A 26,742-nucleotide genomic window follows, 5' to 3' on the forward strand; every position below is an offset into this window, starting at 1 on the left:
CACCTTGTGGCTATTAGCCACTGATGGACGTGTGCTACAGAAGTCTATCCAGTCCCCTCTTGAAGCTATCTATGTCTGTAGCTGCCACCACTTCTTGCAGCAGTGAATAGGATCTGCACATCACTTGCAAAAATCTTTTAAAATCATATCTTTAACACGTTCGCCTTTAAAACGTGTTATCGGGAACTCTGGTGTTCCAGGATTTATCAGAGGACCTTCAAGGAGAAGATCAGTTCATGGTTTCAGAGCTTGTCCTCATTCATGGAGCTCTGCTGGAAAAGTTCAGGTTCAAAGAAAGAGCATTGCCAGTAAACTTCAGGCACAACAATGACTCTTAGTTCATGAGGGGACGCTGAAGTGGCCCAATGGGATTGGCTCATGAACCAAAGGGCACCTGAGGACATGGCCCGAGGGCGTCTAGGACCCCCTGGGATGTCATAGGCAGCATTCCAGTGCAAGGTAAATCAATACAAAGGGGTGGCAGGTTACAGTGGATGAGCAATTGGGATGTGAGTGTCCTGCAGGGGGTTGGACTAGATGACCCAGGAGGTCCCTTCCAACTCTTCTATGATTCTATGATTCTATGAACACGGAGTGGGTTTCTCTGGCAGCACAAACTTTGAAAATTACAGTCGTAATGAGATACACCAGGGCGGCAGGGATCCAAGGATGAAACTTTGCTCTAGTTTCCTCTTTGCTTTTCTTTTGAGCTGGGAAAATAGGGAGAGGGGATGAGCCCTGGAACAGATTCCATCCAGATCCCCCCGAATGCTCATCCCTGCAGCCTTTTAGGGAGACCTGTGAGGTTTTTCCCACACGGTCATCATTTTTTTGGGGGGGGGGGATAGAATTGCTTCTGTGGTTTAATGTTCTGTTTTGCCATTTTAATTGGCGGCAGTTCTTGTATATTTCATGTTCGGATTTTAATAATTTTGTAAAGGACCGCGGGCAGGGCCAGGGGAGAAGGCATTCGGTTACAGAGAGTGGAACAAAAGATTTCCTGTAACAAACCAGATTATGTACCTACCGGAGATGAGATTGCTGTAGAGCAGGGGTAGTCAACCTGTGATCCTCCAGATGTCCATGGACTACAATTCCCATGAGCCCCTGCCAGCAAATGCTGGCAGGGGCTCGTGGGAATTGTAGTCCATGGACATCTGGAGGACCACAGGTTGACTACCCCTGCTGTAGAGGATATTTACATGCACACAGCTCAAACGGAGGGAGGCAGAACACAAACGTGGTTTCTCTTTTCACTTTTGCAAACTGCCACAATGAATGCTGCTTCCTGCCCTGTGAGCCTGCTTCTCCCCGCGTGCAGATGGCATGAATTTTTAGGTCTGTTTTGCATTTTTAATTAGGCCAACTAATAGGTAGCCAAGGGAACTCGGGCTGCACTGCATCTGCTTAAAGCAGGAGGGCAAGAGTCGTGGTCCTGATCTGGGGAATTATAAAAGAGGGGAGATGTTTGGGGTATATTTAGAACGGACAGCTGGGGGCTTTTAGCTGGAATCCTGCAGGCCGTCTCTGGGAAAGGCCATTATGGGCTGATTCACATTTATCCAGGCTGGTCGAGCAGAAAGATGATCCTTTTAGGCTGCTTGGGAAAGGTCCGTTTTGCCTTCCTACGAATCGAGAAGACCGAGTCAAATTTCTTTTGGCCAGGGAGGAAGTAGACAGCACTTTGGGGTCGGGAGGCAAATATCCTCCAGACCAGACTGGCCAGGGATTTCTGGGTTTTTTGCCAGGGAGTAAAATCAGGGAACAGTAAAATCAGGGAAATAATAAGTTTTGCACAGGAAATTGGCTGGGGAGGGGAAGGCAGAAGCTCTTTCTTCCCACAATACTGTCCTGAGCTTGGTATCACTCTCCTTTTTAGAGATGCTGTCCCCCACAGATGTGAAAAAACACGAGCTGGGCTGTAGGAGTTCAAACCCAGCCCTTTAAAAACAGTTGCATGTAGATTAGGCTAGATATCAGGGGGGAAAATGTCACAGTCAGAGTAGTTCAGCAGTGGAATAGGCTGCCTAAGTAGGTGGTGAGCTCCCCCTCACTGGCAGTCTTCAAGCAAAGGTTGGAGACACACTTTTCTTGGATGCTTTAGGATGCTTAGGGCTGATCCTGCGTTGAGCAGGGGGTTGGACTAGATGGCCTGTGTGGCCCCTTCCAACTCTATGATTCGATGATTCGATGATTCTATGTTTAGCCCTGAGCCCAGAGATTTTGAGACTCTTTGGGTGCCAGACTTGACCGGTATTACGTCTGATGGTTACGATATCATACAGAGGAGAACGAGGTTGTCTCTACTTTACCTTTGTAAAGGTGTTTTTGTGCTCATTTGAAAAGATCGACTAACCTGGTTTTCATGTGCATTTCCCAGGCAGCGATTCGCAAGGAGCTAAACGAGTACAAAAGTAATGAAATGGAGGTGCACGCGTCAAGCAAGCATTTAACAAGGTCAGTTTCTCAGATTCCCCCCTCCCCGCATCTACAGAAAAAAACAGCTTTGGCCCCCGAGTCTGCAGAATCCCTTGTCCTCAGGCAGAAGTAAGGTTTACAGGAGGAAATCACAAGAGTCCTGCTCTGAGAACAGCGCCCCCTGGTGGGATGAGGGCCTGTTAGGAAGTCCTTGGCTATTCAAAATATACACTCGGCATGTACCAGAGAGAAAATGGGATTTGGGGTTCAAAGTGTGCACCTAACACACACCTAAATATACATATCCGACTGTGTGATTTTTGGAAGCTTCCAAAAATGGATGATATCCTGGAAGCTAATATTTAAAGCAGAGGAGAGTGGCATCCTCTAATCCAGGTTCAACTACCCTCTCCTCTTCCACATGCAGCCAGCTGGGTGATCTTGGGCTTGTCACAGTTCTCTCAGAGCTCTCTCGGCCCTTCCCGAGAGAGGAAGGGAAGTGACTTTGAGACTCCTTGAGGTTGAGAAAAGTGGAGAATAGTAATAATAATATTTTGATTGATATCCTGCCCTTGTGCATCGCTGAAGGCAGGTAACAGGATTAAAATGATGCAGAAATTTAAAAGGTTAAATGTTGAACTACCAGTATAGTTAACAGTATAGAAAACGCTAGAGGGCGTCACCCCAAGGGTCAGACATGACCCGGTGCTTGCACAGGGGATACCTTTACCTTTACCTATAGTTAACAGTACAGTTAATATATCTAATGGTCCGTAGCTAGATTTCTAGATTGGGGGGGGGGGGGGAGTTGGCAAGGAGCCGACCTTCCATCTTCTGTCCACCAATTCTTCTTCTCTCCTCGTGTTCCTAGCAGTGAAACCCTGATATTACTGAAAAAGAAGAAGAGTAGGTTATTATATGCTGTTTTTCTCTACCCAAAAGAACCTCAAAGCAGCTTCCATTCGCCTTCCCTTTCTTCTCCCCACAACAGATACCTCGTGAGGGAGGGGGGGCTGAGAGAGCCCTGAGATTACTGAAGAAGAAGAATAGTTGGTTCTTATATGCTGTTTTTCTCTACCCGAAGGAGTCTCAAAAACGGCTTACATTCCCCTTCCCTTTCCTCTCCCCACAAAAGACACCCTGTGAGGTGGGTGAGGCTGAGAGAGCCCTGAGATTACTGAAGAAGAAGAGTTGGTTCTTCTATGCCGCTTTTCTCTACCTGAAGGAGTCTCAAAGTGGCTTACATTCACCTTCCCTTTCCTCTCCCCACAACAGACACCCTGTGAGGTGGGTGAGGCTGAGATAGCCCTGATATTCCTGCTCGGTCAGAACAGCCTTATCAGCACCATAGAGAGCCCAAGGTCACCCAGCTGGCTGCATGTGGGGGAGTGCGGAATCAAACCTCGCTCCCCAGATCCACACTCCTAACCACTACACCAAACTGTGCCCGACACTGATGTTTTCAGAGGTCTCCCCGTGCTTGCTAACTCTCCTCTCCTCCCGCTTTCCACCCACAGATTTCACAGGCCATAGAGATTTTCTTCTGAGAAGAATTTGTCGACTTTTTTTGATACCACTACTGACCATGCCTCGGGGAAAGGACAAAGGTCTTTCCTTGAGGCTCAGTCTATGACAAGTTGATGTTTAATGCGCCAGGAGGACTCTGCAGACGAAACCTCTGCAGCTCACACAACCGAACGAGGGGCAGCAGTAGCAGTTAGAGGACGACCTTTGCCAGCGAGCTGAAACACCCGCGGATTCGGAGGATCGGTTGAAAGAAATGGCCAGCGTGGAGCGAATCAAACAGAAGCCTCTGCTCTTCTCGATTACACGTTTTAAAACTGTATTGCGACATATCTTGGGAACGGGGGCGATGTGCATGGACAGGCTCAGCCATTGCAAGCCCTCTGACATCATGGACACGGCACACCATCCCTCAGTATTATCTTGGTGGCAAGAACTTTGGAACTTATCACAATTAATTTGTATAAAAAAAAGAAACACTTAAGTTTCATGTTCTACAAAATGATTTACTATGTTATGATTTCGCTCCTTTTTTTATATATAATGTCTAACAAAACAAAAAAACACAGCTGCGGCCATTTTTCTTTTCTTTTGGGGAAGACTCCTGTTTCTTTCCCCCCTCCCCTTTTAATTAAATGATTACTTACTGCAGAAAACGAATCCGCAGCCTCCCGCGCCTGGTGATGTTCGGGAGGAGGGCAGCAGGATACACAGCTCGTTGAGGAAAGGCCGGGAAATCCTGTTGCTTCCGTCACGCAGGAGCCCGCTGGAGAGAAACTAGACTTGGGTACTCTGCACTGGTTTGGCCTCACTTGGAGTACTGTGTTCAGTTTTGGGCACCCCAGTTGAAGAGGGATGTTGACAAACTGGAGCGTGTCCAGAGGAGGGCAACAAAGATGGTGAGGGGTTTGGAGACCAAGACATATGAAGAAAGCTTAGGGGAGCTTGGTCTGTTTAGCCTAGAGAGGAGGTGACTGAGAGGGGATCTGATAACCATCTTTAAGTATTTAAAAGGGTGCCATATGGAGGATGGAGCAGAGTTGTTCTCTCTTGCCCCAGAGGGATGGAGCAGAACCAATGGGATGAAATTAATTCAAAAGAAATTCCATCTAAAAGTCCTGACAGTTAGAGTGGTTTCTCAGTGGCTTCCTCGGGAGGTGGTGGGTTCTCCATCTTTGGACATTTTTACAGGCTGGATGGCCATCTGACGGAGAGGCTAATTCTGTGAAGATTCAAGGGGGTGGCAGGTTACAGGGGATGAGCGATAGGGTTGTGAGTGTCCTGCCTAGTGCAGGGGGCTGGACTAGATGACCCAGGAGGTCCTTTACAACTCTATGATTTTGTGATTCACAGTCTGGAATGGAATTTCACACATCAACAAGTGTTGCAATACTTGCCTGGAGCAGAACTCTTGAACTCCAGATCAAACTTTTAGGGCATTGCGCATACATAAATTATGGCCAGAACCCCAATCCGGAATGTTTTATCAGTGTACCTAATCTTGCCCGCAAATAAGGCACGAGACTGTTGTTTGCGTTGAGAATCCAGTGCAGTCGGTATGTTGGAGCAGAGCCCTTGGCTCAGTGGTAGAGCATCATCTATGCAGGCAGCAGGTCCCAAGTTCAACTCCCTGTATCCAGATACGAGGTCTGTTACCTGGACCAGACGTTTCAGGAGACATGTGCCAATTTTGGGGAATGGCTTACGAGAGGGCAGCTCACTTTAAAAGATCAGAAAGCCCATATATAGCAGGTAATTACACCCTAGGAACTTGAAGCAGACAACAGATAAATAAGGATAAAATAAGCAGACTTTATTTATTAGAAAATAAAATAAATAGACGTGGACAAGGATGTAACAAGCACACTATCAATCTAGCAGATGGGGAAATGAATTGAAAGGAAGAGAGTCCGGGATAGAGGGTCAATAGAAAGATAATTACCAGTTCCCGAGGAGGCGGAGACAGAGACAGCATGGCGTCCAGCAGTGTGTCGGGTTCTCGGGATGGATCCAAGGTTCCAGAGTTGCCAAGGTGGCCTGCCAGAACTTTTATACCCTGCTGGAGGGTGGTGTGTGATGGAGGCTGCATGTATACCAGGTGGGCTGTCTTGGGGTTGAGACAATGAGTGAAATGGGTCCTGATGACTCAGGAGATGGGTGCAGGAGGGGCTTGATGGTCCTGATGAAGGGAAACCATCGTAGTGCAATGGGACGGTTCCAGGGGGTCTCACCCCCTCCAGGCCCATCATTGGCCATTTTGAGAAGGGGGGCAGGTTGACATGATCATATATGGTCATGTCACCCAATACATGTTTAGCAATATATATTGTTCCCCTGCCCTGTCTGACACAAACTTTATGCAACCAGGACCATTGAGGCCCACGTGCCTGAGACATACATCAAAGAAAGGGAATTTGTAGGTGTTCACATATATCATCATTCAAACATGAGAAAACTGTCTCATCTTCAAACCTTTAGAAATTTGCTTCCCAACTCTCAAATCGATTAGGTCGCTCTTGACCTGAACCTTAATTCAACTCATAAGGGCCACCTGGTGGGGATGGAAAGGAACTGCATGTGAGAGGACAGAATGGTCCCAAATCACATTAAGCCCATCCCACAGGCTTAAATGCCAGAATGAATGAATGAATGAAGCGGATGAAGCGGATGAAGCGGCTGGGCCAAAGCCGAAAGGACGCTCAGTTGTGGAAGTAACTGGTGGCGAAAAGACAGTCCGATGCTGTAAAGATTTTTATTCCATAGGAACCTGGAACGTCAGATCCATGAATCAAGGCAAGCTGGACGTGGTTAAACAAGAAATGACAAGACTGAACATCGACATTTTAGGAATCAGTGAACTAAAATGGACAGGAATGGGTGAATTTAATTCAGATGACCATCAGGTATACTACTGTGGACAAGAATCTCGCAGAAGAAATGGAGTAGCCTTCATAATCAATAAGAGAGTAAGAAAAGCAGTCTTGGGATACAATCTCCAAAATGACAGAATGATCTCAGTTCGAATCCAAGGCAAACCATTCAACATCACAGTGATCCAGGTCTACGCCCCAACCACTGCTGCTGAAGAGGATGAAGTTGATCAGTTCTATGAAGCCCTACAACACCTTCTAGAAGCAACGCCCAAAAACGATGTGCTTACCATCATGGGGGATTGGAATGCTAAAGTAGGAAGCCAAAAGATAACTGGGATAACAGGCAAGTTTGGCCTTGGAGTACAAAATGAAGCAGGGCACAGGCTGGTAGAATTTTGTCAAGAGAATACAATGGTCATAGCAAACACTCTTTTCCAGCAACCCAAGAGACGACTCTATACATGGACATCACCAGACGGTCAACACAGAAATCAGATTGACTATGTGCTCTGCAGCCAAAGATGGAAAAGTTCTATCCAGTCAATAAAAACAAGACCAGGAGCTGATTGTGGTTCAGATCATGAGCTTCTTGTTGCAAAATTTAGGCTTAAATTGAAGAAAGTAGGGAAAAGCACTAGGCCACTCAGGTATGAACTAAATCATATCCCCGACGAATACACAGTGGAGGTGACAAATAGATTTAAGGAATTAGATCTGATAGACAGAGTGCCTGAAGAACTATGGACGGAGGTTCGCAACATTGTACAAGAGGTAGCAACTAAAACCATCCCAAAGAAAAAGAAATGCAAGAAATCAAAATGGCTGTCTGAGGAAGCTTTACAAATAGCTAAGGAGAGAAGGGAAGTGAAAGGCAAGGGAGAAAGAGAAAGATACACCCAATTGAATGCAGAATTCCAGAGAAAAGCTAGAAGAGATAAGAATGCCTTCTTAAATGAACAGTGCAAACAAATAGAAGAAAACAATAGAATGGGGAGGACCAGAGATCTTTTCAAGAAAATTGGAGATATGAAGAGAACGTTTCATGCAAAGGTAGGTATGATAAGGGACCAAAATGGTAGGGACCTCACAGAAGCAGAAGAGATTAAACAAAGGTGGCAAAATTATACAGAAGAACTATACAAGAGCGAGCTTAACATCCCTGATGACCACAATGGGGTAGTTACTGACCTGGAGCCAGACATCCTGGAATGTGAAGTCAAATGGGCCTTAGGAAGTCTGAGCAACAATAAAGCTAGTGGTGGTGACAGCATTCCAGTTGAACTATTCAAAATCTTAAAGGACGATGCAGTAAAAGTGCTACACTCAATATGCCAGCAAATTTGGAAAACTCAACAATGGCCACAGGATTGGAAAAGGTCAGTTTACATTCCAATCCCAAAGAAGGGCAATGCCAAAGAATGTTCAAACTACCGCACCATTGCACTAATTTCTCATGCTAGCAAAGTTATGCTCAAAATCCTACAAGCTAGGCTCCAGCAATATGTGGACCGAGAACTTCCAGAAGTACAGGCAGGATTTCGAAGAGGCAGAGGAACTAGAGATCAAATTGCCAACATACGCTGGATCATGGAGAAAGCTAGGGAGTACCAGAAGAACGTCTACTTCTGCTTCATTGACTATGCTAAAGCCTTTGATTGTGTGGAGCACAATAAATTGTGGCAAGTTCTTAAAGAGATGGGAGTACCAGAGCATCTTATTTGTCTCTTGAGAAATTTATATGCAGGTCAAGAAGCAACAGTGAGAACTGAACATGGAATCACTGACTGGTTCAAAATTGAGAAAGGAGTTCGGCAAGGCTGTATACTGTCGCCTTGCCTATTTAACTTGTATGCAGAGCACATCATGAGAAATGCGGGATTAGAGGAGTCACAAATTGGGATCAAGATTGCAGGGAGAAATATCAACAACCTCAGATATGCAGATGATACCACTCTAATGGCAGAAAGTGAAGAGGAACTAAAGAGCCTGTTGATGCGGGTGAAGGAGGAGAGTGCAAAACTTGGCTTGAAACTCAACATCAAGAAAACAAAGATCATGGCATCCGGCCCTCTCAATTCCTGGCAAATAGAAGGGGAAGAAATGGAGATAGTGACAGATTTTATTTTCCTGGGCTCCAAGATCACTGCAGATGGGGACTGCAGCAAAGAAATTATAAGACGCTTGCTCCTGGGGAGGAAAGCTATGGCAAATCTAGACAGCATCCTAAAAAGCAGAGACATCACCCTGCCAACAAAAGTGCGTTTAGTCAAGGCTATGGTCTTCCCAGTTGCAATGTATGGCTGCGAAAGTTGGACCATAAGGAAGGCCGAGCGTCAAAGAATTGAGGCTTTTGAACTCTGGTGCTGGAGAAGACTCTTGCGAGTCCCTTGGCCTGCAAGGCGAACAAACCGGTCAGTCCTAGAGGAGATCAGTCCTGACTGCTCTTTAGAAGGCCAGATCCTGAAGATGAAACTCAAATATTTCGGCCACCTCATGAGAAGGAAGGACTCCCTGGAGAAGAGCCTAATGCTGGGAGCGATCGAGGGCAAAAGAAGAAGGGGACGACAGAGAATGAGGTGGCTGGATGGAGTCACTGAAGCAGTCAGTGCAAACTTAAATGGACTCCGGGGAATGGTAGAGGACAGGAAGGCCTGGAGGATCATTGTTCATGGGGTCGCGATGGGTCGGACACGACTTTGCACATAACAACAACAATAACAACAGGCTTAAATGCAATGGTTGTTAACAGAGGGAAGAATTCTGAGTTCCCTTTGAGAGTTCAGTAGTTTAAACCAAGACAATATACAGAGCTTTTGGGGTTAATGAGGGGTGTGTAAGAAAACTAATAAGTAAACGAATAAGTTTAATAAGTAAACCCTTCCACGCATCAGGCAACCTGATCCTTTTTCTTGGGACTTTAGTTCAATTTACCGCGGCAGGAACAAATATCTGAGCTTCTTATTTAGTCCACTGAGAGCAAATGTGGTGCAGTGGTTAAGAGCAGCAGCCTTCAGTCTGGAGAACTGGATTTGAATCTACACTCCTCCTCTGCATGCAACCAGCTGGGTGAACTTGGGCCAGCCACAGTTCTCTCAGAACTCTCTCAGCATCACCTACCTCTCAAGTGGGGAGAGAAGAAGATGAGTTGGTTCTTATATGCCACTTTTCCCTACCTTAAGGAGGCTCAAAGTGGCTTACAGTCACCTTCCCGTTCCTCTCCCCACAACAGACACCCTTTGGGGTGGGTGAGGCTGAGAGAGCCCTGATATCACTGCTCGGTCAGAAGTTTTATCAGAGCCATGGCGAGCCCAAGGTCACCCAGCTGGCTGCATGTGGGGGAGTGCAGAATCGAACCTGGCATGCCAGATTAGAAGTCCGCACTCCTAACCACTACACCAAACTGGCTCTCAAGGGAAGAGAGGAAGAGAAAGGGATTGTCAGGTGCTTTGAGACTCCTTTGGATAGTAAAAAGCGGGGTACAAAAAACCTGCTCTTCTTCTCCTGTGAGGAACCCTCCTGAAACCGGGACTGTGGTCAACCTCACCCTGCACACCTTTACAGCAGCTCCTCAGGTCCTGTTTCTTGCAAAACGATTCCTTTGTATTAACACATTTGAAAGATTAGACTGCAGATATCAGAATTCCCATCTACACAGAAGGGTGACAAAAAGCATCCACGGGATTTTCAACTATTCTGTTTGACTGGATACTTAAATATGACACTGTGTTCTTGTTAGAAAAATACGACCATCACAGTGTGATCACAGAGCCACAACCCGGAGGAAGAAAGACGTGCTACAATAGGTAAATGTTTTCTGTTCTAGCATCCGACCGATGAACAGTGTAGTCTGGACCACTGTAAAATTACACAGCTATTTTGTAACAACAGACCACTGAGCAAAAACTATTCTTAAATCAGTGAGCTAAGATATACTGCCTGCCTGTCTGAAGAAAATTAGGTTGACCATAAATATTGCTTCAATATCGCATTGAACTCACTGGGCAGTCTCAGTGATAGAATAGAATTCTACCCACAAAAAGGGATTCGAGGGTCAATCCAGTGTTCAAATTTCAAACCAGAGAATCATGTTTACAAACATATTCATCAAATTTCACGACGTATCTCAGGGCTTACAGAACGTATCTCATTGTAGTACGCATCTTTCCTGATCCATTTGAAATTACTCCAAGCGTTGAACTGTTTTTCTAACTCAAGCCATGGAATTATGACCCCAGACATCAATTTTCATTCTGAGATCTCGGGCTCCAAGGCAGATATAACATAAGTGGTGTATGCTATATGGTTTACTTATATGATCCAAGGTCATGTTTTACTCTGGCTCTGTATCAGAAGTGGGATCCGATAACCATCTTCAAGTATTTAAAACGATGCCATATGGAAGATGGAGCAGAGTTGTTCTCTCTGGCCCCGGAGGGACGGACCAGAACCAATGGGATGAAATTAATACAAAAGAAATTCTGTCTAAACATCTGGAAGAAGTTCCTGACAGTTAGAGTGGTTCCTCAGTGGAACAGGCTTCCTCTGGAGGGGGTGGGTTCTCTTATCTTCGGAAAATTTTAAACAGAGGCTGGAGAGCCATCTGACGGAGAGGCTGATTCTGTGAAGGTTCAAGGGGGTGGGAGGTGACAGTGGATGAGTGATACGGTTGTGAGTGTCCTGCATAGTGCAGAGGGTTGGACTAGATGACCCAGGAGGTCCCTTCCAACTCTATGATTCTATGGTTCGATGAAACACATGCAGTCTATGATAAGGAAAGAAATTTCACACACTGTAGAGCAAAATGGAGGAACAGACGATGATCTTTTCTGCAACTCAGTGTTGCCGCTGCTTCTCAGTGAGTTGAATCCCCAGCTGATGCTCCAACTTTGTGGTACCCCTTCTGCAAAAGGCCATTTATTTGGGTTTTTGGGGGGGATTCAGATCCTATCTGCCCCATGTTTTCCACACTTTCTTTGAAAACAGGTTGTGTGGCTCTGTCGCCATGAACTTTGTCAGCAATGGAACCTCCTTTTTTTTTGGTCATGTGCAATCAAGTTATCAAGTCATAACTATGCTTAAAAAAAAGGCTGGCTATAGTGTGGGGAACAGCATAACAGCTGCTGTTTCAAAGGGCTGCCGATTCATCAAACTAGATACATCAATTCATAACACTGCTATTCAACAATTACAAAGCACGCTGAATGCGCTGAAATGTACTTGGTCAGCCACAGAACCCCCTTTTGGTAACGTGCTTAAGTGCGGCGGCTTCTAATCTGGTGAGCTAGGTTTGATTCCCCACTCCTCCACATGCTGCCAGCAGGGTAATTCGGGCTAGTCACAGTCCTGTTGGAGCTGTTCTCAGAGCAGTTCTGTCAGTTCTTACATCCTGTAAGTATTTAATACGGGGGAAATATTGTCATCATATAACTAAAAGGTAAAGGTAAAGGTATCCCCTGTGCAAGCACCAGGTCATGTCTGACCCTTGGGGTGACGCCCTCCAGTGTTTTCATGGCAGACTCAATACAGGGTGGCCTTACCAGTGCCTTCCCCAGTCATTACTGTTTACTCCCCCAGCAAGCTGGGTACTCATTTTACTGTCCTCGGAAGGATGGAAGGCTGAATCAACCTTGTGCCGGCTGCTGGGATCGAACTCCCAACCTCATGGGCAGACAGCTTCAGACAGCATTTCTGCCGCTTCCTTCTTACATAGTTTCCCTTTCGTTACAGATTCAGCATGGTGTGTGTGTGTGTGGAAATAACACCTTGGCCTTTACTACTCTTTTGTACAAATATTTTAATCATTTTAAACATTTTTAATATACATTCCCAATAGAGATAAAAGAACACACTTAGAAATTGTTTTAGATTGTAAGAAATTACAACGGAGAGCTCAGAGGACAGCTATATGCAGAAATGCCATGTAATCGGCTCTTAATAGTGAACATGTTTTTAATTGTAATTACTTCAGAATGCCTCCTATGTGACTCTTGTAATTTTCACGGGATGGACTATGAAATGTTTACTCCTCTCATCTGACCAGCAAGAGGTTTCAGTTTAATAATCAAGTCCCATCCATGCTCTTCAAAGAATTAGTCCCAAGTCAACTAAAGTTAGTCCGCACCAAGCCTATTGAAACCAATGTATCAAGTTAGTCACAATTAATTTTAGCTGGATCAGGACTAATGTTTTAATTTGCTGGAGTTCTTCTAAAAATGGCATCTCTTTTGAAAGTGAGACATTTACATATTACATCCTAGCAAAATTAAAATGTCTTTTAAGGTAAAAGGCATTTAATCTACACAAATTACAGTTGCGATGAAGATAATTTTCTTGGAAATTCTTCTTGTCTATTGAAAAATCAACGGAGATATGTCACATTACAGAAAATTTGGGGTCACACATTTCAGAAACGCAGTGGGAATAGCCTGCATTCTCTTCTTCTTTGTATGGGTAACGGTAACTACATTAGAACTTCCTCTCTTCTATCATAAAAAGCGACTGCAGCCCTTTGCGAATGTTAAGCAATTCTTCCTCTCGCTGTGAGAAAAAGCAATCGTGTTAGGTTTTATTTTTAAACAAACTTAAGAACCCAAGCAGTTTGTCAGAATCAGAAAACTCATCTCAGCAACCGCATTTTCCTTGTCTGTTAGCTCTCAAAGCTGATGAGGAAGGGGGAGGGAGGGGCATTCCCTTCACCCTCCACCTGAATGTATGTGAACAGGTTATGCTCAGACACAGAACTGGACACACAAATCCTGTTCTGTTTGAACATCTTAGCTCTCCTTACTATAATTTGACGTCTCGGATATGTAGTTTTTTACTTCTTAAAATCCAAATATGTTTTGCTAAGAAACTAGTAACAAGTCAAACGAGAAGATAATTTCATTTACCATTTCTTTAAGAAGCTTGTCTTGGAGTGCCTTCATGTCTTCTTTCATTAGATGCATCTATAACATAACCAAAATCCTAGTTCATTCTCACTGGCTCAGGTTTAATTCCAGGTAATGAAGATTGGTTCAAAGCAAACCACTTCACATGTTTCTGAAAGACATTTGGCTGGTAGAGCATTGAGTCCCCAAACAGTCACCTTGCCGCTCCAAGATTCCTTCTCCCCTGCCTTTCTAACCATCTGATAATATCGGCTCTAGTCCCCAAAAGGGTCTGCTAGATTGAAATGTTCAATCAATTAAATCTAGTAAGCTGTTCAACTTATATTTATTTATTGACAGAACTGTTACTGTTATGTTGTGACTGTTATTTAATATAATGTTGTGTATTCCCTAAAACATTCCATGTAAATCGCCCTGGGCCATATGGAAAGGGCAGTACAAAAATCTAATAAATAAATAAAATAAATAACTCAGGAAGATGGAAGGGCTGACACCAGCATTTTCAGAATCCTAGAGCTGGGAGGGCCATACAGGTAATCTAGTCCAACCCCCTGCTCCTTGCAGGATCTGTCTTAAACAGCCTTTCTCAGCTTTTTTACCACTGAGAAATGCGTGAAACATTCTTCAGGCTTTGAGAAACCCCAGAAGTGGTGAGATCAGGCAGAATATGATTGTGAAGCATAACTGTGCACATGGTCACCTGGGGACCCTCCCCTTCCCACCCCCTCCAGGCCAATCACTGGCCATTTGGGAAGGTGGGCAAGATTTGACATATATGGTCATATCACCCAATTAAACGTTTAACAAATTAAAAAAATATATAAATATTAATTCCCACTCATTTGGGAAACCTTTCCAAGGCTGTCAAGAATGTGTCTGTCCAGCCGCTACTTAAAGACTGCAAGCGACGGGGAGCTCACCACTTACTTGCTGTACCCAAATCATTGTTGAAGCATCTGGCTCGGATACATAGATCCTATGAAATCTGCTTTGGCAACATTTATTGTGGACTTTTAAAACTGGCTATCTGGAAATTATTTTCTAAAACACAACGTTGATTGGATTTATTCCTGGAAGGAGAACCCTACTGTGTGATCACTTTTGAGTTGGCCATATGCAACAGCATGTTTTGTGCACTGGAAACTGTACATATTGCATGTTCTTCCTTCCTGCCAAGCAAGAAGAAACTGTTCCGAGAAGAAATCAAAATTCACTTCAGGGGACTTAACACAAGAAAGCAGACAGGAGGTGAAAAAACATACCTCGGAACTAAAAATATTTTCTTCACATTCAGTAGCACGGCAAACGTTCTTTTCAAAAGAAGTTTTGAGAGCCTGAAGCCTAAAAGAATATTGATCAAAACACCATTTTAAATATATAAGAAGTAAGAAATGGATCTTTATACACCAAATATTTAGAAACATGGAGGAAAATAAGTCACTGGATAATATTGGGCAACATTTACACAAAACTGCAGTCATCCTCAATTTTTTTGTGTAACTGTTTAATTGCAATTTGAAGCAAAGCAAAGTTGGACAGATTCAGTAGAGTGAGAACTTCATATGTAATGTCTCTGTTGCTTTTTAGGAATAAGAGAACACACTCACCTCTGATGTTCATTTTTGTTGTAAGTGCTGAAAATTTGGGTGTGCTTCTTTGAAAAACTCTGCATAAAAGAAAGAGACACATGAAATCCTTGTTACCACGTCTTATATAACTTTTGATTTTCTAATTCTGTTATTCAAACCTGCAGCTTTATTGTACTGTGTACTGCAGGCTTTCTCAACCAGGGTTTCATGAAGGCCCTGGAAGGATTTCCTGATTGAATGGGAGTTAATTAGTTTTTAAATATATTTTTTAAATTTATTAAACATTTATCAGGTGATATGTGGCCACATATCGTCATGTCAACTCACCCACCCCTCGCAAAATGGCCAGTGATGGGCCTGGAGGAGGCAGGAAAGGGAGGAACCCTGGGTGGGCATGTATACACCTCTGCTTCCCAACCATATTCTGCACGATTATGCAACTTCTAGGGTTTCTTGAAGCTTGGAGAATGTTTCAGGGGTTTCTCAATGGTAAAAACGCTGAGAGAGGTTGCTGTACTGCTGCACTAATTATGAACAGTTTATATCCAAGGGTTCCATTCGCTGGGAGGCAGGCAGGGCCTCCCACCAAGAACCACGCTGGAAGAAAGGGCTATAAAAACAAAGTCAACCCAACCAAGATACAGCAGCTGACCCTATTGTTCTTTCTTGCAGAGCTTTTAACGATGAGTTATTCCATGAACTTAAAAATTAACACTCTAAGTTTAAACTGCAATAAGAACTCAAGTGATTCTGTGCCTCCATAAGGACAAATACCGAAAATTCCTTTTCCACATTTTTCAAAGCCTGTGCGTCTTTTTCAAAAGTTTCAAGCTCATCAATGAGGCGGGCATGGAATTGTTCCAGCTGCTGGGACCTGCAAATAAATGAATAAATAAAATAAAGCTAAAGAATTCTTGAATATATAGTACTTCATATAATCACATTATCTGAAGTACTATATACTAGGCCTACGGTTGAAGCCAGGACAGCTGAGCTACAATTGTGGGTCTCTCTCCTGCCTCTTCCATTTCATGTGCCTTCTCTCTCTGCTCTATCTTCACACTTCCCTCCCAGGCCTGTAGGATCCATCATGACCAAGAAGAACGTCTGGCCGAGACAAGGGGAGTTGTGGAAACTATAAAAGTGCAAACATTTTAAAACGCTTTAAAGTTTTAAATATGGTTTTATGTATTCTGAGCCACCATGAGTCTGCTAGGGGGGAGCGGAGGCCTAGAAATCAATCAATCGGTCAATCAGTCAGTCAGTCAGTCAGTCAATGAGTTCATCTTTGAACAACAATCCTGTACAAACCTGTGCTGGTGTAACTCACAACTCATTGTGCTCAGGTGTTGATGAGCTGACTTCAATGACTGCTTTGTGAAACTGTCCATTCTGTTTGAACGGCTCTAGAAAAACAGTAACAATAAGAGTACTTCCTCTTAATCTGACATCTCGTTTAATTTGTACAGAAGACATGGGACCTGCTTACTGCAGGAGAGGCATCCTGGCATGAACAGTACTTTGCTCTAGTGGAGAATACCTCCAATCAGCACCCAAGTTACTATCAGCGAGTCCAAGAGGAGGAAAGGAAGCAGGCAGACCCCTTCTATTACACATTGGCCAGCTCAAAGCTCCCTATGCCCAGTTAATGGCTCAGCGGCACAGCATGTGAATGGCAAGTCCCAGTTTCAATCCCTGGCATCTCCAATCAGAAAGCACTAGGCAGTAGGTGATGTGACAGAACTCTCTCCAAGACCTTGGAGAGCCACTGCCAATCTGAGTAGGCAATACTGACCTTGACAGACCATTGGTCTGATTCAGTGTAAGGTATCTTCATGAGTGTTCATGTGTGTACCTACTGTCCTCAGCGAGGCAGCAGACTGGGAACAACTTTAGGGAGCATCTTTATTCTATTTTACTCATCTGGTGCTACTATGCTGTCCTTTGGGAGCCAATCTGTGACTGATGTGAAGGAGTAGAATAAATAAATATTTTCTGGCACTGTCTGGGACTGGTAAAATATGGTTAATCAAGCATAAGCAGAACCTATTTCAAGCACGAGGCCACATTCTTTTTGAAAGGCCCATCATTACATGCAAACAATACTTCTGGTGAAGATTTCATAGATTTCATAGAAATAAAAGTCTTGCCTGAATTTTCCTGGCAAATTCCTTGTGAAGCTTCTGACAAATCAGGCCCGCATTCGAACTGTCAGCATCCCATCCTTCTCCATCAAACACACTTGTATCATTAATGGACAGGGTAGAGATGCTTTCAGAAACTAAAAAGTTAAAATATTGTACGTTATCAGGACTTTGGTACCATGTTTTCATTAAACATATAGACCATGTTCTTTATTAAAATAAAGCGGCAGCTTACAAAGTTAAAAAACCCCAGAAAAACTCAAACACCAATAATAAAAAACTGCAACTCAAACATCAACTATCAACTTCTCCAAAAAAGAGAGAGGATTCAACCTTGCAGGAAAGCAGATTTCTCTTGGGTTTCAACAGTGTCCTGTGTGCCCAGAAAAGGCTCTACTGAGGTTACTGAACAAAACACCTCATAGCATACAAAAAGGAGTAAACCAGGTAAAAATCTGCTTTTTTTTCTTTTCTTTTTTTACTATTCTTGGCTTCATAGATTGTACAGAACTAGCCTGACCTCCATAAAGAAGAGTAGTCAAATAATAAATAAAATAAGGCATTCTGGAAATTGTTCAGTAGGGAGAAGTGGCTTTGTGATACAATAAGCAATAGAATGAACTGACAGAATGTACAGTGGTTTAGACAAAAGTACAGGAAATTCAGGTTTCTGAGGTTCATCAGGAGTTGGAGTTGTTCAAGGAAATTTATCACAAAACCAAAAGCATGTGCCAGAGGGTATGTGTCAGAAAGCTTTATCAAACTAAGGTTCAAGTCAGCATCCTACACCCTGTCAGGCCACATCCCATTACTGGTATAACAATTTCTATGAATTAGAGGGAACTGACAAACAGATTCACCCCACCTGTTTTCTGCCACACTTACGTAACTGCGGCATAGTTTAGGATACCAAATATGCAGCCAGTTGCAGGGAAGAGGCATCCTCTCTTTCATGAGAGTGGAAGAATGCCTCTTTTCAAAATGGAACCGCAACCCATAAGCTACTCCAAAATCAGTTACCAGGTTTGCTTAAATTGCAGCCTGGGTAATTGGGAACATCTTTTATATCAAATCATTTTTCATTAGTTCGTCAACTGAATGTTGCAGCCCTAGAGAACATGAATCAAGCATGCGCACATGGCTGGAACAATACATATTGACTTCACAGATACAGAAATATGGCATAAAAACGTATCCAGCTCCATCCATTCAACAAATGAAGAGGGACCTGCCATGCCATTAGCTTATTACCTCCTGTTCTTATAAGCCCCAATGACGTACATGGAAAACAATGTGCTACCTTTCTCACCCTGCATTTATTAGCTAAATTGAGTATCTTTATTAATGTAGAGAAAAATAATTGGGCGAAGAGGTAAATTAAGGGAGAGAGATCCTGTATCATTTCCTCTTTAGCATTTTTGAGAGAAACTTCAGCTACAGCTGACCTTTGCAAGTGTTGTCATCTCCTTTAAACAACTTTCTAGGGAGCAGCTTCGTTTTCCTTTCTTCTTCCCTCCTGATTTCCACTTCGTCCGAATCACTTTCAGTATCATCTCGGTACAAACGTTTGAAATTAGGATATATTGTGGGTCCTTTAATACAGAGAGCATTTAAAAGGGTTGTTATGAATCACAGCAATAGGCTACGTCCTTATGTAGTTAGAGACATAAAGGTATAAGATAAAGGTATCCCCTGTGCAAGCCCCGAGTCATGTCTGACCCTTGGGGTGACGCCCTCTAGCGTTTTCTTGGCAGACTCAATACGGGGTGGTTTGCCAGTGCCTTCCCCAGTCATTACCGTTTACCCCCCAGCAAGCTGGGTACTCATTTTACCGACCTCGGAAGGATGAAAGGCTAAGTCAACCTTGAGCCGGCTGCTGGGATCGAACTCATGGCCTCATGGTCAGAGCTTCAGACAGCATGTTGGCTGCCTTACCACGCTGCGCCACAAGAGGCTCTTAGTTAGAGATATATCGGTCTCCAAACATATATGTTACTAGAATTTAAACCCGCTGTAAGCTTAATATACGGGCTAGCGGGGGGCGCAGGATCAGCCTGGCCTCTGTGCCCTGTTGGCCCTCTGGAGGATCTGGGTGACCACTGTGTGAGACAGGATGCTGGACTAGATGGACCACTGGTCTGATCCTGCAGGTCTCTTCTGATGTTCTTATGAAGGCCTGGGCCTCTCTGCCCTGTCGGCTGTCGAGAGGAACTGGCTGGCCATTGTGTGAGACAGGATGCTGGACTAGATGGACCATTTGTCTGATCCAATAGAGCTCTTTTTATGTTCTTATGTAATTTTTGTGGTCGGTCAAGATTTGCAGCTTGTACTGGTAAATGAATATGACTATCTAATTTCCTTTGTGCAGGAGGAAGACAAGAAAGCAGGGACAAATAAAGAGGGATAGCTTGACAAGTAGGGAAAACTCTTCAGGGCTGATTAATGATTTGTAAAGAACTTTCAGCCATTGTGAGGAACAGAAACCCATTTTCTCAGGCTGAGGAAGGTGGGCAGCAGAAAAGCAAAAGAGATCCTTCATTATCTAACAGCGCAATCCTGCTGGCAGTAAGCGCCATTGAGTAGATCTAAATAATATTGTGCCTACTCAGGATGGCACAACACATTAACTACACATATTTAATAACTGGTTATTACTCATTTGGCAGGAAATAAAGTTGTCATACCAGATGTATGTAACTGAGCAGGAAGTTCCTTGTGCCACCGTTTTTCTCTGCCACTCCTAGGTGTGGATAACTGAGATGGAGATGCACAGCTCTAAAGTATTTACAGAATATTAAACAAACCAATTTGTAAGCCTGTCTTATGTTATCCTAACAAGTGAGCACTTATTTAGTACTTTTTATCTCATCCTTCCTCTAAAGTAGCAATCCCCAACCTGTGGGCCGTGGACCACATGTGGCCCGTCGACTAATTGGAGGTGGGCCACAAAGGACGCCTTCTCCCTGCCCCCCAGCCCTTTACTTCACACCCCCCCCGGCCCTTTACAACACACTTCGGGTGTCCTTGTCTCTCATCACTCCCAGATGGGACTATCTCGTTGCAGAGAAACAAGCTCAGGGTTCCCATTGATTTGTCATTGTCATGAGTTAAAATTTTCATGAAAATAAAATGTTCCTTATGTTCATTGTTGTGGCATGTCTGTATCTTATTTTGAAGGGATGTTTAAACATTACCATAGTGATCAGAGAGCGTTAGGGCAGTGGTTGAGAGTAGAGGAGTAAATTACCCCCCCCCCCATCAGGCCTCAGTAAAATTGTCAAGCGTTGAGTGGTCCCCGGTGATAAAAAGGTTGGGGACCACTGCTCTAAAGCAGTGGTCCCCAACCTTTTTGAGGCTGGAGACTGGCAGGGCAACTGCCCGCCCACGCATGACCGAAACCGCGCATGTGCGGCACTTTCGCGCACGCGTGATTTCGGCCGCGCATGCGCAATGCGCGGGTGCGGCCCTGATTCCCTCTCCACCCCCTTCCGCAGTAAGAAGCTTCCCGGGCCGCAAGCTTGTGGCCTGGGAAGTTTTTTACTGCGGGGGGGCGGGGAGAGGGAGCCGCGGTCCGGAGCCAAGGCCTTCGTGGCCCAGCACCGGGCCGAAGCCCACGGGTTGGGGACCAGTGCTCTAAAGCATTCCCCTGATACAGACCTCTACCTCCAAACACCTCAACAAGATGGCATGATCTACTATAAATCATGCAGATAAATACAACAGGGTAACAAAGATATGTGGTCTTTGTCTAGACTTAGATGGAGGTGATCAACTAAAGCTAGCAGAGCCATCTCTGTCCCGCAGCCAGGCCTGTAGGTAGACTAAAAAGGGTGAAACACAGATGAGTTATCCACAAATACCTGGAATTGGTCTGCTTCTGCTCTATCACTTTGCCCAGAAAAGGTAGATTAGAGACTGGGCTCATTTTGCTTTTTGAAAATTATTTCACCCCCTTCATTTCACAGTAGAAAGGAAGTATACATACAAGGAACTACATGAAATAACTTTAAAAAACTTTTCCAAAGCCTAAAAACAACAAATCAACTCAAGAGTTACTTATTCCAAAAAGTTATATTGTACCTTTTTTCTAATGTTGACAAAGCTTTCGGAAAACTCTTTGAATTCCGTATCAGATGATTTATCTAATGGGTCATTTTTTATGATTATTGCTTCATCAGCACTAGAAATGTTATCTTCAAACTCAACAACCTCTGCATCTTGATCAGTGGGGAATTTTTTCCTTGTAGTTAAAGGAGTAAGTTTTGGCTGTAAAATATCAAAGAATAAGACATTATTAATCATTACTGTGAAGTACACAATCTCACCGATTTAACAAACAATATGGATGTCAGCACATATTTGTACAACTAAATTATAATTATAATCTTATATAAAAAGGAAAACAGACAATTCATAAGCTTCCTAAATACTGTGAAAGGTACGGAAAAACAGCGTTCCTCAGTTCTCCTTCTCTGCTGCCAGGAGACTATTTACAAAACACCTACATAATTAGCAGCCCACAGCAGGGATAGGAGGGAGGGATGTATACCTGTACAGAAGACTATTCGATGACCAACTTACAACTCTGTGCAACTCTGTTTTCATCTTTGTGGCTTCTGTGCAGTCCCATATGGGAGAATAGCACGATCACTCACCATTGAGGAGGGTGTGGGCATAGCCAGTGGAATAATGAATCTGAAACTGCTTTCCCTACTGCAGCCTCACTCCTGCCATTGATTTCCATCGAATGATGCTTGATGAATGTTGAAGGTGTTGATCACATGGGTGCTTTACAGATGTCTTTGAGTGGCAGACCAGCTGAAAATGACACTAAAGTGGCCTGGGCCCTAATGGAATGTGCTTTTACATGTAGAGGACAGTCAACCATAGCTTATGTGTATGGTAACGGGATAGCCAACGCTATCCATCTTGACAATGTTTGTGAAGAGGACCTTTTACCTTTGTTGGGACTCCCAAAATGATGAGATTTTGTCTGTCCTGAATTGTCTATGCTCCTCAGACACCTAAGGAGTGCAACATCTACTTCCAGTCAGAAGAGGGAGTAAAGACAGGTAGGGATATTGACTGGCCCAAATGGAATATGGAAATGTTTCTATTTTTTGGTTCCCTAGCCAGTAACTTTGGCTCCTGATCCTGTTACCAGACTGGGGTTGTAACTTGTCTTGGGGCAGGTGGGCAAGGGGTTGCCCGTTGCTTGGAGTACCAGAATAGCTTAGACCTGGAGTATCTCTGTTGGTTTTGAAGAGTATGAAGCACCAGATGTAATATTCAGCATATTTGCTGTTAATGTGCAGTTGCACATTGTCTTCAAAATCTCATCAGTCTGTTCATTGAACAGTTCTTTCCTTTCAAAAGGGAGGTCCTCAACTTTTGCCCTGGTGTCACTAGGCAATGCAGCCATGATTAACAGCAGGTGGCCATGGCCATTCCCATTGATCTGGCATGACAGTCTGCCTGATGCCTCGCAACATTTAATTGTTCAGCTAATTTCAGGCCCGCATTTATAACAGCTTTTGTCTGTGGTTTCTGCATGGATGGTAATGCCTCATTATAACCTTGCAATTTGCTACCCTTAGCTCCATGGCTGCTGACAAATAAATTTTTCTAGTCATTAAATCTTTTTGTTTTGCCCACTTTATCAAGGAGAGAAGAATACATACCCCCAGCAGAAATAATAGAATTTGCCCTCAGATGTTGTAACAGGAAATTACAATTCTGTTCTTTTAACTTTGTGCAAGTTTTCTGGAGTATGCCACTGTAGAAGCAGAATTTAACCACAGGGGGAAATCATGTTTTGTAAAGGAGTGCCACAGGACCGGATCCCGGGCTATACAAGACGTTCATAATTGGAGCCTCTGATTGAGGATCAGCAGACAGTCCAGCTTTAGAAATTTTACCATATAGAATCATAGAATAATAGAGTTGGAAGGGACCTTCTGGATCATCTAGTCCAACCACCTCCACTATGCAGGACACTCACAACCCTATCACTCCTCCACTGTAATCTGCCATCCCTTGAGTCTTCACAGAATCAGCCTCTCTGTCAGATGGCTATCCAGCCTCTGTTTAAAACTGTCCAAAGATGGAGACCCACACACCTCCCGAGGAAGCCTGTTCCATTGAGAAACCACTCTCACTGTCAGGAACTTCTTCCGGATGTTGAGACAGAATTTCTTTTGAATTAATTTCATCCCATTGAAATATACCAGTTGTTCCGAATACAAGTGAAGATCGTCCATGGGGAAATGTGTTAACCAGTTCAGTACTCCCATCATATTGTCCGGAGACTGAGAGGCTTCAATATATGAGTCAAGGCCAGAGCCCCCGTACGATCTGAGATCAGATGCCCCTGCTGCATCCTTGACATTAAGTTGGCACTATTGTGGATCGTGACCACACATCAAGGGCAAAGAGGGCGGGTAAGTCGAAGATGATTTAGGACTCCGATCACTGAAAAATGTCTGCAACTGATTGGCAACTGAGCAAGTCTATCAAGGAAGATGAGAAAGTTATAGGGTGAGGCAGCAGAGAGATATTGGGGATGCAGAAGGGCTACAGAAATAAGGCCATGGTCTTCTGAGGACTGGATAAAAGACAGGCTAGAATAAAAGGAGATTTCTCATCAAGAAAAAGATAGGAGAAGAAACACAGACTGACTAAGAAGGGGCTAGAGTGTCTGTGCTTGTCTAAGGGGATACATAAGAGTGCAGAAGCAAAGGGAGGAGAAAAGCACAAGCAAAGAGAAGACTCCACAGTAGTTTGAGTCAACCATCAACAAGCATCAGAAGGAAAGCTGCAAGGCCAATCTGAACAACACTCACCAATCATCAGTAACCAGTGGAAGAGGAGGGATAATGGCTAATAAAAGCATTATCTTACTAACAGTTTACAGAGCAAATATATACATTTGGTTTGCAGTTTTGGCCCCCTAATTAAGACTTAAATTTTTTACTTCCAAGGGACTTGAGTGATGGCCTGTAAAGGTTATCTCTTTATTTATATTCATATTTATTAACCACCACTCCCGGACCCTGCTGGCTCATGGTGGTTTACAATAAATACATAACAGTATAATGTAATACAATACTGGTGACTAAAACCAATCTATAGACATCCCCCCTTCTGCCTATAACAGCCACCACCACACCCGGGGTGGGGCATCTTCTGATGATGTCCAGTCTATGGGGCTTGTACTGGGAGGGACCCGTCTTCCTAGCCTAATCTCAACCAAATGCCTGGCAGAAGAGCTTTGTCTTGCAGGCCCTGCAGACCTGTGATATTCCCTGGAGTTGTCACAGGCCCATACATCTAAAAAGAATCAACTACATTCTACTTAAGACGATGTAGGTAGAAATTATTCTTTAAATCATATGTTCATATTTACCAATGACAGTGGGCTTAAAGTGGGTGAAAGGTTTTCATTTTCAAACACTGTTTTTTTGCCCTTTTCAAGGGGCTGGTTCAACTGTGCACTCTCTTTATTTGTATTCAGTAAAGCAGCAATTTCTTTAATAGTGCATAAATTTCCCTCTTTTTCGGGTGTGAGTTCTTGAAGGAAGGATGATGATGATGACGACCTTCTCATTGAAATGTGTTCTTGAGTGGATTCTTCCTCTCCAGCTTTCTCAGATGCTAAAGGAATATAAAGACATCAGTCAACATATTATATATTGGAGATATAATGTCACATCCAACTGGCTAGCTGATAGGAAAGGTGGAGGAAAGCTTTGTCATTTACACACAAAATTAACTTTTTATCTAGTAGATATACCTGAAAAGAAATGGAAAAGACTGAAGCAGTTGCCTCTTGTTGGACTACTACTCTATCACAGTATTGTCTTCTGTGGTGGGCAGCAGTTCCCCACGATCTCAAGCAGAAGGTATTCTCAGACTTCCTGCATGCAAAGCATGAGCTCTACCAACAAGCTGTGTCCTTTCACTCATTTTACACTTCTGCTGCAGGGATTTTTATTCAGTGGTATATAATTTCTTCTTTTTCTTCTCATTATTTTTGCTCTGTATTATATTTTCACAACCACAGAAAATCTAGTTGTCAAGCCCTGGGAAATTCAGAGTTCACTCTTACCTAAATTACTCATGTAAGCTGCAAAGTATATGCCCAAGGCTAATGATGATAAATGATCCAACAACTCATAGAAAGGCTAATATAGGGCACAAAATACCATAGAATCATAGAGTTGGAGAGGACATCCTGGGTTATCTAGTCCAACCCCCTGCACTATGCAAAATAACAAAAATTATGCTAGAAGTGACAGAAATAAAACAATCAACCAAAATTAAGTGGCACAGACAAACCATTTTAGATAAGGCATATTTAAAAGGAAGGATTTGGCTTCCTTTCCAAAAGAACCAAAAACCAACAACTTTACAACATACCTAAAATAAGCACAAATATATACATTTAAATAATAATTTGTTTCTCTCAGCATGAAATCAAAGCTGTTCAAATGTATAACCAAAACCAAACACTTACATCTCATTATCTCTATAGAACCCGGGCTCTCAGGTGAAGACATTGGTGATAATGCTGTTTCATTTTTGGGTGAGCAATTGTTTGATTTTATTGAACTTTTTTTGGTCTGCTTAATAGATTGCCCTTTTGTTGCCCCACAGGAAACGACACGCTGTTTAACGTTCAGTTGAGTCCCATCTTTGTTGTTGATACTTCTGTTTTCTGCCTAGAGGAACAAGAATTTACCAAACACTGGACACAATGGACAACAAACGAAATTAGATGATTATACCTGTTTAACATTAGTATATTTTGTAAGATTACACCATATCCCTGAAAATAATGTCCAAAGCATGCACAGATCCACAAGTCAACTTTAAAAAAAAGCAAAGCAAATAATAATATTGTAAGGAAAAACAATGCTTACGTGTTCTTTAGTCAAGTCTTTTTTAATTAAGTGCATTGAAGATTCCTCTTCACTTTCCATCTCTGAATCTGAGAGTTCTTTATAACATTTTTTGGCTTTTGCGGCTCTTCTAGGTTGCCGTAATCTAGTTGATGGTGGATTTTTGGCTGCATTGTTTTCACTCTGGTATTTTGAAACAAGAACATTTAGAAAGTATAACTTCAATATTGTGTTGAATGTTTACTAAATGCACACTGCTCTCAAAGTGGCTTATTGAATATGAGATTATAAAGAATTAGTAAACACTTGAGAATCTGGAGGCATGGGAAAATGTATTGCTGGCTTTTAAGCTGCATTGGGACACTGGAACCTCACCATTCACTGGGAAAAATCTGATCTTGCTG

At 43.3% G+C, this 26,742-nt stretch overlaps 2 protein-coding genes across 11 annotated transcripts in view; one reads left to right on the forward strand and one right to left on the reverse strand.

The window, feature by feature from the left end:
• Nucleotides 1–4,602, forward strand: part of PHACTR3 (phosphatase and actin regulator 3) — a 238,914-nt gene extending 234,312 nt beyond the window's left edge. For all 5 annotated transcript variants that reach the window (XM_077335748.1, XM_077335749.1, XM_077335752.1 and 2 more), the window contains 2 exons: nucleotides 2,381–2,457; nucleotides 3,936–4,602. In XM_077335748.1, coding sequence (XP_077191863.1) covers nucleotides 2,381–2,457; nucleotides 3,936–3,951 — 93 coding nt within the window. In that variant the 3' untranslated portion in view covers nucleotides 3,952–4,602. The remainder of the gene's footprint in view (nucleotides 1–2,380; nucleotides 2,458–3,935) is intronic.
• Nucleotides 4,603–12,598: 7,996 nt separating this feature from the next.
• Nucleotides 12,599–26,742, reverse strand: part of SYCP2 (synaptonemal complex protein 2) — a 62,305-nt gene continuing 48,161 nt past the window's right edge. For all 6 annotated transcript variants that reach the window (XM_077335757.1, XM_077335754.1, XM_077335753.1 and 3 more), the window contains 13 exons: nucleotides 26,360–26,521; nucleotides 25,954–26,158; nucleotides 24,844–25,091; nucleotides 21,519–21,704; nucleotides 20,123–20,213; nucleotides 18,884–19,030; nucleotides 17,445–17,575; nucleotides 16,606–16,700; nucleotides 16,069–16,168; nucleotides 15,313–15,371; nucleotides 14,968–15,046; nucleotides 13,706–13,762; nucleotides 12,599–13,352 (listed from right to left, as the gene is read on the reverse strand). In XM_077335757.1, coding sequence (XP_077191872.1) covers nucleotides 13,281–13,352; nucleotides 13,706–13,762; nucleotides 14,968–15,046; nucleotides 15,313–15,371; nucleotides 16,069–16,168; nucleotides 16,606–16,700; nucleotides 17,445–17,575; nucleotides 18,884–19,030; nucleotides 20,123–20,213; nucleotides 21,519–21,704; nucleotides 24,844–25,091; nucleotides 25,954–26,158; nucleotides 26,360–26,521 — 1,632 coding nt within the window. In that variant the 3' untranslated portion in view covers nucleotides 12,599–13,280. The remainder of the gene's footprint in view (nucleotides 13,353–13,705; nucleotides 13,763–14,967; nucleotides 15,047–15,312; nucleotides 15,372–16,068; nucleotides 16,169–16,605; nucleotides 16,701–17,444; nucleotides 17,576–18,883; nucleotides 19,031–20,122; nucleotides 20,214–21,518; nucleotides 21,705–24,843; nucleotides 25,092–25,953; nucleotides 26,159–26,359; nucleotides 26,522–26,742) is intronic.

The sequence above is a fragment of the Paroedura picta genome, chromosome 4, assembly GCF_049243985.1.
Source record: "Paroedura picta isolate Pp20150507F chromosome 4, Ppicta_v3.0, whole genome shotgun sequence".
NCBI lineage: Eukaryota > Metazoa > Chordata > Lepidosauria > Squamata > Gekkonidae > Paroedura > Paroedura picta.